At 35.2% G+C, this 15,166-nt stretch overlaps 1 protein-coding gene across 1 annotated transcript; it reads right to left on the bottom strand.

The window, feature by feature from the left end:
- Positions 1 to 3,290: 3,290 nt before the first annotated feature.
- On the bottom strand, positions 3,291 to 12,929 carry LOC131876004 (uncharacterized). Its single transcript, XM_059220757.1, has 3 exons — positions 12,603 to 12,929; positions 11,792 to 12,020; positions 3,291 to 3,730 (listed from the first exon to the last, which is right to left on the bottom strand). Exons 1-3 carry the CDS (start codon positions 12,927 to 12,929, stop codon positions 3,291 to 3,293), a joined length of 996 nt encoding a protein of 331 aa, XP_059076740.1.
- Between the last annotated feature and the right edge of the window lie 2,237 nt (positions 12,930 to 15,166).

The following is a 15,166-nucleotide window of genomic DNA, read 5'->3' as shown; positions in this document are numbered from 1 at the left end:
CTACCCTAAAGAAGAAGAAGAAGGAAAAATAAATAACCCACCACTGTAGGACAACTACCACTACACTACAATGTCAGAAAAAACCCTTGGCTCACTACCTCCAGTACCAAACAACAACACACTACCACACTACCCAACCACAAATTCACACCAACAAGAAATAGATTTTTTTTTTCAATCCACTTGCTTCTATATATTTCTCATTACTACAATCATCCTTTATTTATACTAATCTATTCAATAAGAAGTCTCTCAAGTCTGCCAAATAATTTAGTAGAACACAACTTGAAATAGGTCTACACTAAACATTCTTGTAGTGGAAAGGAATGAGAAGTGGACCACACCAAAATGTATTTCATCGACCAAAACAACACATTATCCATATGCCACAATCACTAGAGAAAAAATAAAACATTCAAGGTCAACCATACCAGGAATGAACATATCCACAACCACAACTCTAGAGCACAGCATCATGTCCCGAATCAGAATAATAAAGATAAAGACAACAATAGCATAACTCAAAATTTTTATCATCAAAACTAGAAATGCGAAGAAATGTGGAGAACTGCAAACACTGTTGAACACCATCATCACTAAATACATTTCTGGAGCACAAATTCTAGAGCACCAAATCATAAGAATGACATCCTAAAGAAAAATCTAGAAACTTACCAAAAATTCATGACTACAACTACAACATATCGAAAGTGCGGAGCACAAACCAATCACTAAAACACAGAATCAGTATGTTGACATCAGTAACAACCATAATTACACAATATCAACTTCACATTTGTAACATCTAGTGATGACCATTAAGGATTTCATCATGTGACTTAAAAATTATATATCTTCCTCCTAATGTTCATCACTTTGGATTGAAAGCAATCCATAAAAAATGTATATTCTTATGTTCTAAATAAAATTTTCAAGGCTCTTGATGAAAATGAAGACTATTAAATTTCCATGAAGCATTATATTAGTTCAAGTGTGCCATTAAGGTAATCAAATTGAAGAGGCTTAGATTCTTGTACTCTTCTCATGAGAGAAAATGTTCAAGTTTAAAAAAACTTATCATTAAAAGTGATTGGAAAACTATGAGGCTCCTCTTCCTTGGCTTCTATAGATGGGAAATAATTTTCATACTATCCTTTCAATCAATAAATAACATATTTGGAGGTCTCCTAGTCTATCTTGTCAAGACCACCTTCTAACTAAAGTGCCATGAATCCACACCTTAAAGTTCTTCTAATGAAACATTAAAATGTCAAATCTCATTAAAAAAGATACTAGGAGTCTAATTTATTGGCCAAAAATCAAAGGAAATTCAACTTGTCTAATCAAGAATATGAAACTTTTACACTATTATTGATGCAATATATCCCAAGATGATTTAGAGAGTTGGGGTTAAGTATTTCAATCCTTTGTGAGGGATTGAAAATGATATTTTATAATAAAGTCATTTCATAATTATAAGCCTTCTAAAGGATATTTATGCCCTTCTTCTCATCTTCCAATGTTTTTTAGCCAAACCAACATTTGGAACTTCAATCTTCTCTTTGTTGTTGTCTTCATTGATTCTTGTTTATTTCCCAAGTTATTCCTCAACCTAAATTGGCTCATTTTTCTCGTGCATTCTTTATTAAGTCCCTCTACTTGGCTATCACTCAAATTATTCAAGAATGCATAGTCCACATTTTTTTGTTTGTGGATTTCTTAAGACTCTCAAGTATCTCTTCTAGTGTTGTACTAGATCCAAGGAATATTGGAAGTGAATTCATGATTCATTTAGGCCTTTTAGGGACGCTCATTTTTCATGAGAATATAGTCTTGTTAAGAGAGTAACTTTGTGTTTCTTTCAATTATACTGAAATTTGGAACGCTTTCAAGATTGAAATTCTCTTTACCATATAAAAAATTAGAAATACAACATTGTTTAGGATGTAAAACTTATGTTCATTTTTTTTGTATACAAAATTTATGATTTTTCTGTCATGTAATTATACAAATTCAAGTGTAAGTTAGACAAGTTACACATTTACAAAGGGATTTTAAATCATTAGGGTGATGTTCCATGCATTATTCCTAGAGTCCTCCCTCCTACATCTTCTCCTTCTCCAAGGAAATTGCAAATTTGAAGTTGGCATAATAGAGAAAATGATGGATCCCTACCTCATAGCTCTCAACCTCAAAAAAATAGATATGATGCTTCCCATGATTGGTCTAAAGTCTTACGACCACCTTCTACCTCTTCTCATGGATGTGGTGCCTCTCATTGAATAGGATTTGGTATATTTCCTTGGGTGGAGTTTGAAAGGAAACTAGCTAGCGGAACACAACTTCCTACACTGAACTATCAGGAGAGTGAATGCACAAATTTCTAAACCCTTTAACAATTATAGATTTAGATGCACATCTAATTAAACATTAATAGATATTCAAAAGAAAATAAACACATAACACAACACATACGTGGGAAAACCCTTTCAAGAAAGAAACCACAATCTAAAACACTCAGCTCAATTGTATTAATCAACAACAACGTCAGTTACAATACAATCTCAGAGCTATGCTCTTCAGGAGTAATCCCAATAGCATAACGATGTCTCTCAAAATATTCAACCTCTCGTAAATAATAAGCCAAGGTATCACATATTTATAAAGCTCAACACAAAGTAGTAGGCTTCCATGGTTTCCAAAACCAACTTCAAATCCTAAGAGGTAAGTCATGTCATAAATAATATAATTACCATTATCATGACATGTTGCACATAGAAACCTTCCAAAGCACTAACACCTATCTCATCCAAAATGGTTATCTTGCCCAATGTAATGCAAGTTCAACACAACAACTCTCATAACTAGGAATAGGCACTTTTCTTATCTCACACCACTTGTCAAAAGTGAACTCCACCATGAATATTAACTGGTCAAATACAACTCCAATTCATAATAGAAAACACAAGCCAAGACTCTTTAGTCAACAAAAGAAATTGCTTAATCAATTTCCACTCCAAAATGGAAATATGTGACAACACCTTCCCAAAATGTAGAATCTTCCAAGTGGACAATAATTTCCTAAAAAACAAGATTATGCCATCTCCTCACTACCATGTAGGATGCCACCTCACCAAGAGGACTCACAAAGTGAATGGCAAATCAGGAAATTAAAAAAATAGAATAAACAATTATTAAATAACCAATGTTAGGGCTCGAAGGTTGAGACACCCAATCCCAACATTCTCCCACTTGTCGAAGACCTAGCAAGAGTCTACAAAATCAACTACTTAGGCCCCAAGGCCCATGAAAATGACACAACATTTGAACTTCTCAGTGCTCACTGGCTTTGTCAATGCATCTACGACATTCACCAAAGTATCAACCTTCTCCAACTTTACCTTTCCATTTCCCACCATATCATGAACAAAATGAAACTGTACATCAATATGATTTGTTCTAGCATGGAAAGTAGGATTCTTAGCTAAAATAATGGCATTTTGGCTGTCACAACAAATTGTAATTTGTCTTGCATCAAAACCAATACTAGAACACAACCTTTTAAGCCAAATGGCTTCCTTACAAGCATGAGTAGCTTCCATGTACTTTGCCTCTGTTGTGGGCAAAGTGACTATAGCTTTCTGCTTACTCTTCCAACTGATAGCACCACCAAACATCATGAAAACATATCCACTAGTGGATCTCCTGTTGTCAGTGTCACCTACCCAATCTGAATCCACAAATCCATGAATACAAACTGAATGTCAAGGTCCACTGGGATAACCATGAAAACATAGGGAATACTTAGAAGTCCCTCACAAATATCTGAACACTCTCTTCACTGCATCCTAATGTACTCGTCCAGGATTAGCCATAAATAGATTCAGGACTCCCACTGCTTGGGAAATGTCTGTACTAGTATAGACCATGACATACATTAAACTGCCTACAACACTTGCATAAGGTACTTTGGTCATGTCCTCTACCTCATCAAGAGATTTTGGATAATCCCCCACTAATAACTTCATTCCTTGCAAAAAATGAACTACCAAGGATTTGCAAGTTGACATGTTGAATCTCTCCAACACCAAGTTCACATACTTTCTCTGGCTTAACCAAATTTTTTGCTAGCTTTATCTCTTCTAATCCCCATCCCCAGGATATAACTTTCCATACCTAAACCTTTCATATCAAATTGTATTAACAACTGAAACTTCAAATCTGAAATCATATTACCATTCCCAAAAAACAACATATCATCTACATACAATTCAATAATGAGAATGCGACCATTTTTTAGTTTTGAAATACACACAATGGTCAGATTTAGATCTTTGAAATCCCAAACTCAACACATAAGTGTCAAATTTTTGGTACCACGTCCTAGGAGACTGTTTCAAACCATACAAATATTTCTTCAACTTACATACCAGATGTTCTTTACCTTCAACCACAAAATGATTAGGTTGTGACATAAAAAATTCTTCCTCCACATCGCCATGAAAGAAAGTTCTCTTCACATCGATTTTCTCAATTTCCAAATCATACACTATTGCAAGTGATAATAGAAAATAAATATATGTCAACTTCACTATAGGAGAGAAAATCTCACCAAAGTCAATTCCCTCCTTTTGTGAGTACCCCTTCGCGACTAACCGTGCATTATACTTTTCAACACTACCATCAAGACCCAACTTCTTCTTAAACACCAATTTACAACCAACAATTTGATGTCCATTAGGAAAAGGTTCTAGATCCCAAGTATTATTTTTCTTCAAAAAATCCATCTTTTCATCCATCACTTTCTTCTAGGAATGTGCATCATCCATACCCATAGCCTCTCTAACACTCCTAGGCTCATCAGTGTTAGCAATCAAGGAAAAACCACAATTGGAATCCAACAATGAATAACTAAACCTTTCTGGTGAATAGCCAAATCTATCTAATTGTCACCTATTACACGTAAACCTCCTCAATAGTTGAGGTTGAGGTTCTTCATATTCTTTAGAATTATCAAAACTAGTAAAGCTCTCCTCATTATCAGGTTCACTAGGAGTGTGTAGTTCATCTCTTGTTCTGAGTGAGTGGAACTTGAACTACCTCATTATTTTCCTCCTTTTTCTCTAGCTGCAATAATATAGTGGAAGGTTTCATCTCTTTGAAAATTACACTTCTGCTATAGATAACCTTCTAGGTGACTAGATCCCAAAGCTTGTACCCTTTCACACCGACACCATAGCCAATGAAGATATGTTTAACCACTTTGTTTTCCAACTTAGACCTTTTCTCACTTGGCACATGTGCATATGCCTCACAACCAAATACTTTGAGATACCTTAATTAAGGCTTTTTACCAAACCATGCCTCCATGGGTGTCTTATCAATAAGAGTTGACGTAGGAGATTTTTTTATCAGATAACATGCAGTGGATACAACTTCACCAAAACTTCTGCTCAAGGCCAGCTTCGCTCAACATACTCCTAGCCCTCTCCATCAACGTCATGTTCATTCTTTCTAAAACTCCATTCTACTAAGGGGTGTATGGAGTTGTCTTATGTCTTTCAATCTCGTGGTCTTTACAAGATTTATCAAACTTTGTAGAACAAAACTCACCATCATTGTTAGTTCTCAAACATTTAATCTTTCCATCAGTTTGATTTTCAGCTAAAGATTTAAACTCCTTAAATCGACTAAAGAGTTCAACCTTACTCCTAAGGAAATAAACACATGTCCTCTTACTATAATCATCTATAAAAGATACAAAGTACATAGATTTTGATAATGAAGGAACATTTATAGGACCAAACACATCCACATGAATGTATTCCAACACCCTAGAAGACTTATGAGAACTTTTATAAAATTGCACACGGTTTTGTTTACGAAAGATACAATGTTCATAGAAGTTGAACTCGAGATTGCAATCTTCAAGGACTTCTACAAGACTCTTAGATTTTAAGGTTTGGAGACCCTTCTCACCAATATGGCTGAGTCTTTGGTGCCATAACATTGTCCTCTTTGCGGGAAGCTTCATTTCCAAAGAATGAACACCCTTAGGTACCCAAAAAAGCATGACCATCGAAAGTAGATGCAATAAATTTCTTCACTACTTTATCCGATGGAGAGGATGAAGACTCTAAAGATTTCCTCTTCTTCAACTTATCAGAAGAACTATTGCACTAGACAGTGCAAGCATCCATCTTGAACAGGGTTCCTATTCAAACTCTTCTAGCCAAAACCATAGCTCCTCTAGTCATCTTGCATCCTCCACTCAAGAAGATAACATGCACACCCACATGATTCAATTTTCTCACTGAAAGGAGGTTGCGTGACAAACCATGGATATTAAACACACCATCAATTCCCTTCACTCTAGCATTAGCGAATTTAATTCGAACTCTTCCACAACCAACTATTTGCAGATTAGAATCATCACTTAGATACACCTCTCCACCATCAAATTCTTCCTATTTTGAGAACCACTCTCTATGTGAGGTCATGTAAAAATATGCCCCAGAATCTATTAACCACACATCTTCATATGTTTGCGTTGCCAAAGCTGCAACCAATGCTTCGCCAAAAAAATTATTCTCCATCTCAATCCCACCAGATGTGCATGCCATCTTTATCTGCAATAGGATATCAAGAAAATCACTTCTACAAAACTCCCACTGAAACTAGATCAGTACAAAAAAACCAACAATCCCCACAATTGAGATCAAAGGTGATCAACCTCTAATACCAATTGAAAGGAAACCATGTAGTGGAACACAACTTCCTAGGCTAAACCATCAGGAGAGTGAATGCAAAAAAATTTCTTAACCCATTAACAATTACAGATTCAGATGCACATCTAACTAAACATTAATAGATATTCAAAATAGAATAAACACATAACACAACATATACGTGGGAAAACCCTTTCAGGAAAATCCCACACTCCAAAACACTCAGCTCAATTGTATTAATAAGCAACAACATCAGTTACAATACAATCTCAGAGCTATGCTCTTCAGGAGTCTCCACAATATTACAAGATTTGAGAGTAATTCTGGCAGCATAATGATGTCTCTCAAAATCTTCAACCTCTCTTAAATAATAAGCCAAGGCATCATATATTTATAAAGCTCAACACAAAGTAGTAGGCTTCCATGGTTTCCAAAACCATCTTCAAAGCCTAAGAGGCAAGTCACGTCATAAATAATATCATGACATGTTGCACATAGCAACCTTCCAAAGCACTAACACCTTATCTCATCCAAAATGGTTATCTTGCCCAATGTAATGCAATTTCAACATAGCAACTCTCTTCACTAGGAATGGGCTCTTTCCTGACCTCACATCACTTGTCAAAAGTGAACTCCACCATAAATATTAACTGGTCAAAAACAACTCCAATCCATAATAGAAAACACAAGCCCAAACTCTTTAGTCAACATAATAAATTGCCAAATCAATTTCCACTCCAAGCTAGAAATATATGACAACACCTTCCCAAAATGTAGAATCTTCCAAGTGGACACCAATTTCCTAAAAAACAAGATTATGCCACCTCACCAAGAGGACACACAAAGTGAATGACAACTTAGAAAATTAACAAATTAGAATAAACAATTATTAAATAACCAATGTTAGGACTCCAAGGTTGAGACACCTAATCCCAATAGAGCTGATCATCTCTCCAATACATGTTAAACAATTTCGTGCTCTCAAAGAAGAGAATGTTCTCATCATTTAAAAATTGATTATTGATAATTCCATATAAAATGATGTTTAGAGAAAAGATGATAGTAAAAACCCTCTCATAATGTTGGAATGATTGATTTTCAAACTTTTATCTCTGCTATACATATTGTCTTACATAGACTGAAAATATACCTTTCTACCATCTTTAATATTTAAATATTAAACTGTTATCATTCAATTAATTTTAATAAATTAAATAAGATTTCTTTATCCAAAAGACAACTAACAAATTGACAGAAATGAAAGGCGCCGGTAGATCAATAGTGGTAACAGTTTTGAATGTATGATGAGATTTTTTCGCAGGTCGCAATTTGAGACATGTATTTTCTTTTGATGTTGCGGATGAGTGCAAGTAGTTGCCTGGAACGAGTAGAGGAAAAATTCAATGAACGTGTATTACACGGTAAAAGAACAGACAAATCAATACTGCCCAGCTATTATACTATCAATATCAATTTCAAATCAATCGACATTTAGTATAAGGACAAAGAACAGATAATCTAGCATCTATATTTTCATCCTTAGCTATTAGATAACTATTACAATCTACCATCTATGTTTTTATCTAATAGTTCTTCAACTATAAGACAATTAATATCAATTCCAAATTAATATATGTCTTTTATCTTATATAAGAACAAAGAATCTATTTTCTATATTTTCAATCTTATAATAGTTTAGCTAGTAGACAATTAATGTCAGTTCAAAACCATGACACGTCCATTAGAAGGGGAAGGAACAAAGAACCTAGCATCTCTATTTTTTATCTAACAAATATTGAGCTCTTACACAAATGAATGTCAATTCCAAATCATTGTATATCTTTTGCAAGGGGGAAGAACAAAGAAACTAGCATCTATATTTTCATTCTAACAATTATTTAGGTATTAAAAAACCATTATCACTTTCAAAGTAATGTATATATTTTACAATGAGAAAGATAAGAGAACCTAATATCTATACTTCGGATCTAAAAATTGTTCAACTACTAAAAAATTAATATCAATTTTAAATCAATGTGTCTCTTGTGCAAGGAGAAAGAACAAAGAACATAACTAGAAACAATTTACAATTAATGGATATGGACATTAAAGGAAAAGAAAGGACAATATAGCATCAATGTGTTTTATTGAATAGAAAATCACATACACTATCATGGGAGAGAATAAAGAACCTAGAACCTGTGTTTTAGATTTGGAATTTGTTAAGTTAATACATAAAATATATCAATTCCAAATCATATATCATATAGAGGGAAAACCCCTTAATAGTTTTTGATTAGGATAAAATAGGTTTTGAAGGGGCCTCAAAACCCTTACAATCAAAGAACTACCATCGATTAATGGACTAGACTACCCGATAGCGAACAACAAGTTTTAGAAAGCATCTAAAACCTTTTGGACTTATGGACATCCAAAACTTGAAACCCAAATAATGCACAAAGCATAAACAACAATACAGAGTAGCCACAACCAGTCAAACATCAGCCAAACTTCAAGAGTGAAACATTACAAAATAGGTTGGCCCAAGTAGAGGGTCTAAGTCACCAATCAATAGACCACAACAAACCAAGAACAAGGATTTTTTCAGGATTCCTCAACCAACAAAAATGGTTTTCCTAGGCTCCCATTACCTGTAACATAAATTTTGGGCTACAAAAGGCCACGAAGCTTAAACCTAACCAAAAATAAACACTCACCAAGTTGGGCCCTTGAAAAAAGCTAGCATTCAACCAGTCTCTAAAAGAAACAAAAAACAAAGGTTTTTTCGAGGCTTCCTCAACCTTAAGAGTCAGTTTTGCAAGGCTCCCACAATGTGTCAATGCCCAGACAACAACATCTCTTCCTGAAAGAACAATCTACTGTTGGAATCCAAGAACACTGAGAGGAGGAAGGGGGTGAATCAGTGTTCTATCGGTAAAGATAGATTTTAACTTATTGCTTATTGACCGGTTAAAAGTAAATAAAATTAGAATGCATACACCAAATAACACATAGAAATCCAACACCATAACACCAATATTTATACGTGGAAAACCCTACAAAGGGTAAAACAACGGTGGGGATGATACTCACAATATCTATATACTTGATCAAGGTATACAAATCTTACATGAGAGGGTCTGCACATGCAGAAAGGCCAACTGCCTGGAGCTCACTACTCAACACAAAACAAGAACTCTCATTGACTTACAAAACAATACAAAGTGATTACAAATGAAAATAAAATTATAAATTACATCTGACCATGCTGGATAAGATCTGATGAATGCTCTGATAACCTTCTTTGTATACTAGTTGACTGATGCTCTGTTTTGCTCTATTCTTCTATACCGGTTAAGTTGTGCATGTGAAACTACACACAAACGCTTCCAATCGTTGACCAAAATGCATACTAGGAATCTTTGATTAATTCGCAATTATATCCACATCACCATCACATCTCTCAAATTTCTAGATCCATCATTGAAATGAATCTCCTTAAGTACCCTGTTAACTTATATCATGTTAGATACAATAAAAGATATAAACATGTTAGTTGCTAGATCACAATAAATTACAATCATAAATCCAATGACCATGTTGGCCATCACACGTTACCACCAAATTCATGAAAGAAATAATTGAGACCAAAAGATTTCCTTAGTTGGGTCCTATCCATTACCAGGCTCCATATACAATTTACCAGGATCAGGACATGTTACCGGGATCAGGACTTAGCATTACTAGGATCAGGACTTAGCTGTGTATGAAGTGAATGTTGATGTCGGTGCCGGTGTGAAGCAACGTGAATACTGGTTAAGTCCAATGTATGTTGGTTAACCAAAAAATGAAACCATTTACCTTGAGATGATGAGTTTCCATCAATGACAACCCAAAATACCAGTAACTCTTACCAGATGAGTGTCAATTGCCAACAATCTCCCCCTTTGGCATTGATGGCAACAGTCATGTGAAAAATGATACTGTCTGGGAATCTGCCACTCAATCTCCAAAACCTCCTGACCTGTACATGAATCTGATATATACATCTGATGGTCCCCCTGAGAAACATATACAATTTTCAGTCATTCCTCCCCCTTTGACATCAATGACAAAGCGGGGTGCCGAAAAGGAATTCAATACAATTATGAACATGAGCTAGTTTTATACAAACTTCAAAATATTTGCATACATATTCTTGAAGAATGAAAAGTAGGTATCCCAACCCTACGTAAGAGAATCAAGAATGGAGGTGAATCCATTCAAGAGACTGGCATAATACTCTATTTCTTTTGAAGTAGTGGGATCCTCCTTTTGCAAATTAGAAATAGACTTTGTTTTATGAAACAATAAGTTAACAAGTTGGGGTCCAATGAGATTCTAGAGCTCATTAGCTCTATTTATTTTGATGTCCCTATCCTTCTCCAATTTCAAAAGTATCCATTACTGACAAAATTTGACCATCCAAACAATTTGTTAGATTCACTATCGGGTTGTAGGAGTTAAAAATTTGAATTAAGTTCTTCCTACACTTAGACAGTTGCTTGTCTATGGAGCCCGTGAGTTTATCAAAATCTAGACAAGTATTATATATATTAAATCCTTCAGTTAAAGTTGCATCAATAGATTCCAAATAGCTATGGAGCATACCCTTCTCGGTTTCAATCATTTGTGAGAAAGTCTACTTTCGGACCTCCACAAACTTTTCCTTGGCCTTTGTTAATGAAATCTTCAATAAAGTATCAAAGTGTTTAGGAATGAAATCAATAAGTTCCTCCAATTTGTCAGAAGATCTTGCTCTCTCTTGAGCTTGAAATTCTGGGACTAACTGGTTCAAAACTTCAAAACTACGCCTAATCAATTGTATGTCCTTTGACTCTTCCTGAGCCAATTCCTGGGTAGCCAGAAGTCCTGAAGAGCTGCTGCTGCAAAAATTTTCTCTACCGGTGACATTTTGTGGTAAGGTTTGTCAAAACTGATGGAAAGTTGTGGTCAATTTCCTTTAGCTATGGAAAAAGTGTCAATTTCCAAGCCAGAAGTGAGATCCACCATAATTTCCTTACCCTTATCAGCTAATGAGATAACCTTAGAATCTTTTAGCTCTTCTGCACCAGTGGCTTCGCCACTTGGTGCCTCATCCAAAACCTGTGCATCCTCTATACCTTTATTCTCTAAATCCTTAACTATATTTGTCTTTGTAGCCTCTGCACTCTGTATATTTTCTTTTGGGATGTCCTCTACTGCAAAATTGGATTTTCTAACCGGTACAGTAGTAGTTGGTGGAGTGCTTGTCTATTTCTCAATATCTATAGTTTGTTATACCAGTTGCTTATCCTTATGCAATTGAATGTTTTGGGATTGCATAAATTTGGAACTCAACTCATAGCCTAAGTTCAAGAGAATCCTTATCCAGATATCAATTGTTTCATTCCTAATTTCTTCAAATCACTCCAACATAAGATTGTTTATTCTCCGTTTGGGATTGACTTCTAATGAACCCGTTCTATTAATCAATTCAATCATTTCTAGAGTTATTGAGGGACATAGATTGACCAATTTGGTCTCCTTAATCTGCCAATCTAAAGATTGAGAGTGTAGCTTCCTAACCTCTAACTTATCATATAACTCCTTGGGTAAAATTTTCTCCAATTCAATCAATGTCTTACTAAAAGAATCAAGATACAAAAGAATTGCTTCTTCAATCTGTTTCTTATCCACCTCATCAAAATTTTCAAAGAATGAACAAATATTATCTAAATTACCATCATTTATAATCTGATCAATGAGATCCTGAGCATCCATCTGCTTCTTACTGGTTCTTCTTTTTCATTCTAGTTTGGACTGCTCATCTAATTTAGGTTTCCTCTTATGTACAATTGTAATCTTCAGCTTTCGGGGAGTCTCTTTAACATGTTCTTTCTTTTGTTCCTCTTTCTTTTCCCTCACAACTCTAGAAAAAATGCCTTTCTTCTTGGGAACCTCCATAACCTCTACATCTGATTTTGTTTTTTTAGAAGAAACAGTCATGTACTGCGGGGTAGCCTTTTGATTCTTCTTAGGTGGCTCTACTATTTTCTCACTAATAGGCTCAGTTGTGGATTCTTTTGGTGGTTTGGAAGTTTCTATTGTAACTGAGACCATATTGGGTGTGGTTTGAGCTGCTTTCTGGGCTTCCCTCTCTGCTTTTATCTTTTGTTTCATCCCTTCCTTTCTATATTCTTCCAAAATTTTAAATTTCTTCTCTACCTAGCCCTATCATAACCTTCATGGATTAATGATTCAACTGCCACCTTGGTCATCTTCTTCCAGATTGCTAGAGCTATCTATTCTTGATGAACTTTCCAGCCTTTCTCCTAGGCAATGCCAAATTTCTCTTCCTTCTCATCTACTAGTGCCTTTAGCAAATGTTGTGCATAGGCATCCAATGTGGCCTATTCTACCTCATATCCCATAGGCATTATCCATATGATTCTTGGTTGTACATCCTCCATCATACATTCATCTTTATTAACTATGAAACAAATAGTATCCTTATACTTTTTTATTATAGATTTGGGAATCCGGGACCTATTCTTCATTTCCTCCTGAAATGTCTTGAAAAATGCCCATAGGTTTTCTTTACTAATCTTGTCTCCTTCCCTATCCAAAATTTGTGCAATTTGTGTTGCTACCGAGCGGTCATAAGCCCACTAAATTTTTCCGAAATCAAGAACAATTCCCCAAAAGTAAAAAGCCAAACAAATAATGAAGGAGCCATATCGAAAAGTATTCTTTTTGTTTTGCTTGATCTTCTCCAAGTTTTTCACTAGTTCTTTGAGCATAACACTGCATAGATCATAATGGGCATCCTCCTTAACCATTTGATATGCCATCAAAATTGTGTTACTGGAGACAAAGTTTAATTGGTTTGACTGATAGACCTTATATCCGCTAATCATAGAGGTAAACTTCACATCTACTTCCCTGATATCATCTACTCTCAAGGAACGTCCATCAAAAGTTGTGCCAATAATTTTATTAAGATCATTATTAGATAACTTACACTTTGTGTTGGGAATGCCTCCAATTTTGTGCAAACATGTAACATTCTTGATAACTTCCTCTGTAATCTTGTACAACCCATCCCACCATATGTACTCCCCCTGAATGTGGCTCAAAATGTTGCACACCCATTTTGCCTCATCAAAAGTTGGGAAATCCATAAACTGTGTGAAACCCTTCCTCTGTAAGCGTGCAAATTCCTGTTTCAGTTGGTTGTTGGAAATTAAGTGTTGGGTGAAAATGCAGGACAACTCATAGCCTCCAAGTTCCTCAATGTCGTAGTGGATATAAGCCCTAATATCTTCAGTATGAAGAACTCCATGATAAACTTTTGAAAATGCACCCAATGGCTCATCCAAAAGAGATTTGTATGGATGCTTCCTAAAAACTAGATGAGGGCAGTTCTTAATCTCAACCACCAAAGGAGTATCGATGTTGGATGAAGATAAAGTCATTATAACCAAGAATGAAAACTAGGGTTTCTACAAAATACCTTAAGAAGCTATTGGGAGATCAAATTGCCTTTGAAACAAAGTGCTCGCTCAAATCACCTTGAACTCTGAAATGCTCTCGAAATTCGCTTGTCGGAATGCTCAATTTCTATGTGAAGAAAATAACTTAACTTTTCTCTTTTTATTGTCGTTAACTCTAATTTAATATTGTCATTAATGCTGTCGGTTAGGATTTACCAGTTCACATAGTCTGCGAGTAGGCTCTAGTAAACAACTAAAATCTCTTGAGTACCCATCCACAATCAGAATTCTTTGAATACAAATATAATCTGGGGTGTTGCAAGATCTTCAATAATTTTCCTACCCTAAGGCCGAGTGCCTTAGTTACCGGTTGTGTCTGCTACTGGTGGAGGACATGATGACTCGACCAGGTGTTCAACCTGAGGTGTATCTAATCATCTTACCCATCTTATCTCATGTTGCTTTCTGATATCTTCCACTTTTTCCTTTCCTTTCTCATTTGCATTTTCATTAGTTGCTGATGGGTTCTTACTTCTACAATATTTAGCAATATGTCCAATCTTGTTGCATCCATAAAAAACAATATTGTTCTTCTGAATTGCTTTGTTAAAAACCATTGATTTCCTTGATTTCCTTTTGACCTGCATTGGTTAGCCATATGTCCAAATCTACTACATGCATGACATCTTACATTTCCAAGACCGGTGAATGATGCATTGTTTTGATTGTTCCTATTTCTCCACTGACTAGCCATATGACCATATGCATTGTAAATAAACATGTACCTTTGAATATGTGATCATTAGGTTGTCTTACTAGTGATTTATGGTTTTGGTTGACATGATTCTACTTTTGTTTGGATGATTGATCTTGTTGTGCAGTACTAGAGCTCTCACCTTTTTCATAACCAAGAACTCTCTTGTC

This window comes from Cryptomeria japonica, chromosome 5 (genome assembly GCF_030272615.1).
Source record: "Cryptomeria japonica chromosome 5, Sugi_1.0, whole genome shotgun sequence".
In the NCBI taxonomy this organism is placed as follows: Eukaryota; Viridiplantae; Streptophyta; class Pinopsida; order Cupressales; family Cupressaceae; genus Cryptomeria; species Cryptomeria japonica.
The sequence above is the reverse complement of the archived record's forward strand: the minus strand, read 5'-3'. Positions and strand labels throughout refer to the sequence as shown.

Excerpts from the sequence above, each read along its gene's own strand:
- LOC131876004 (XM_059220757.1), bottom strand. The coding sequence starts at position 12,929 with ATGAAACAAAAGATAAAAGCAGAGAGGGAAGCCCAGAAAGCAGCTCAA. Across the intron at positions 12,021-12,602 it reads GAAAGCTGAAGATTACAATT|ACAAGCACTCCACCAACTAC; the intron begins GTACATAAGAGG and ends ATTGAGAAATAG. Across the intron at positions 3,731-11,791 it reads TATCTCATTAGCTGATAAGG|ATTGGGTAGGTGACACTGAC; the intron begins GTAAGGAAATTA and ends TTGTGGATTCAG.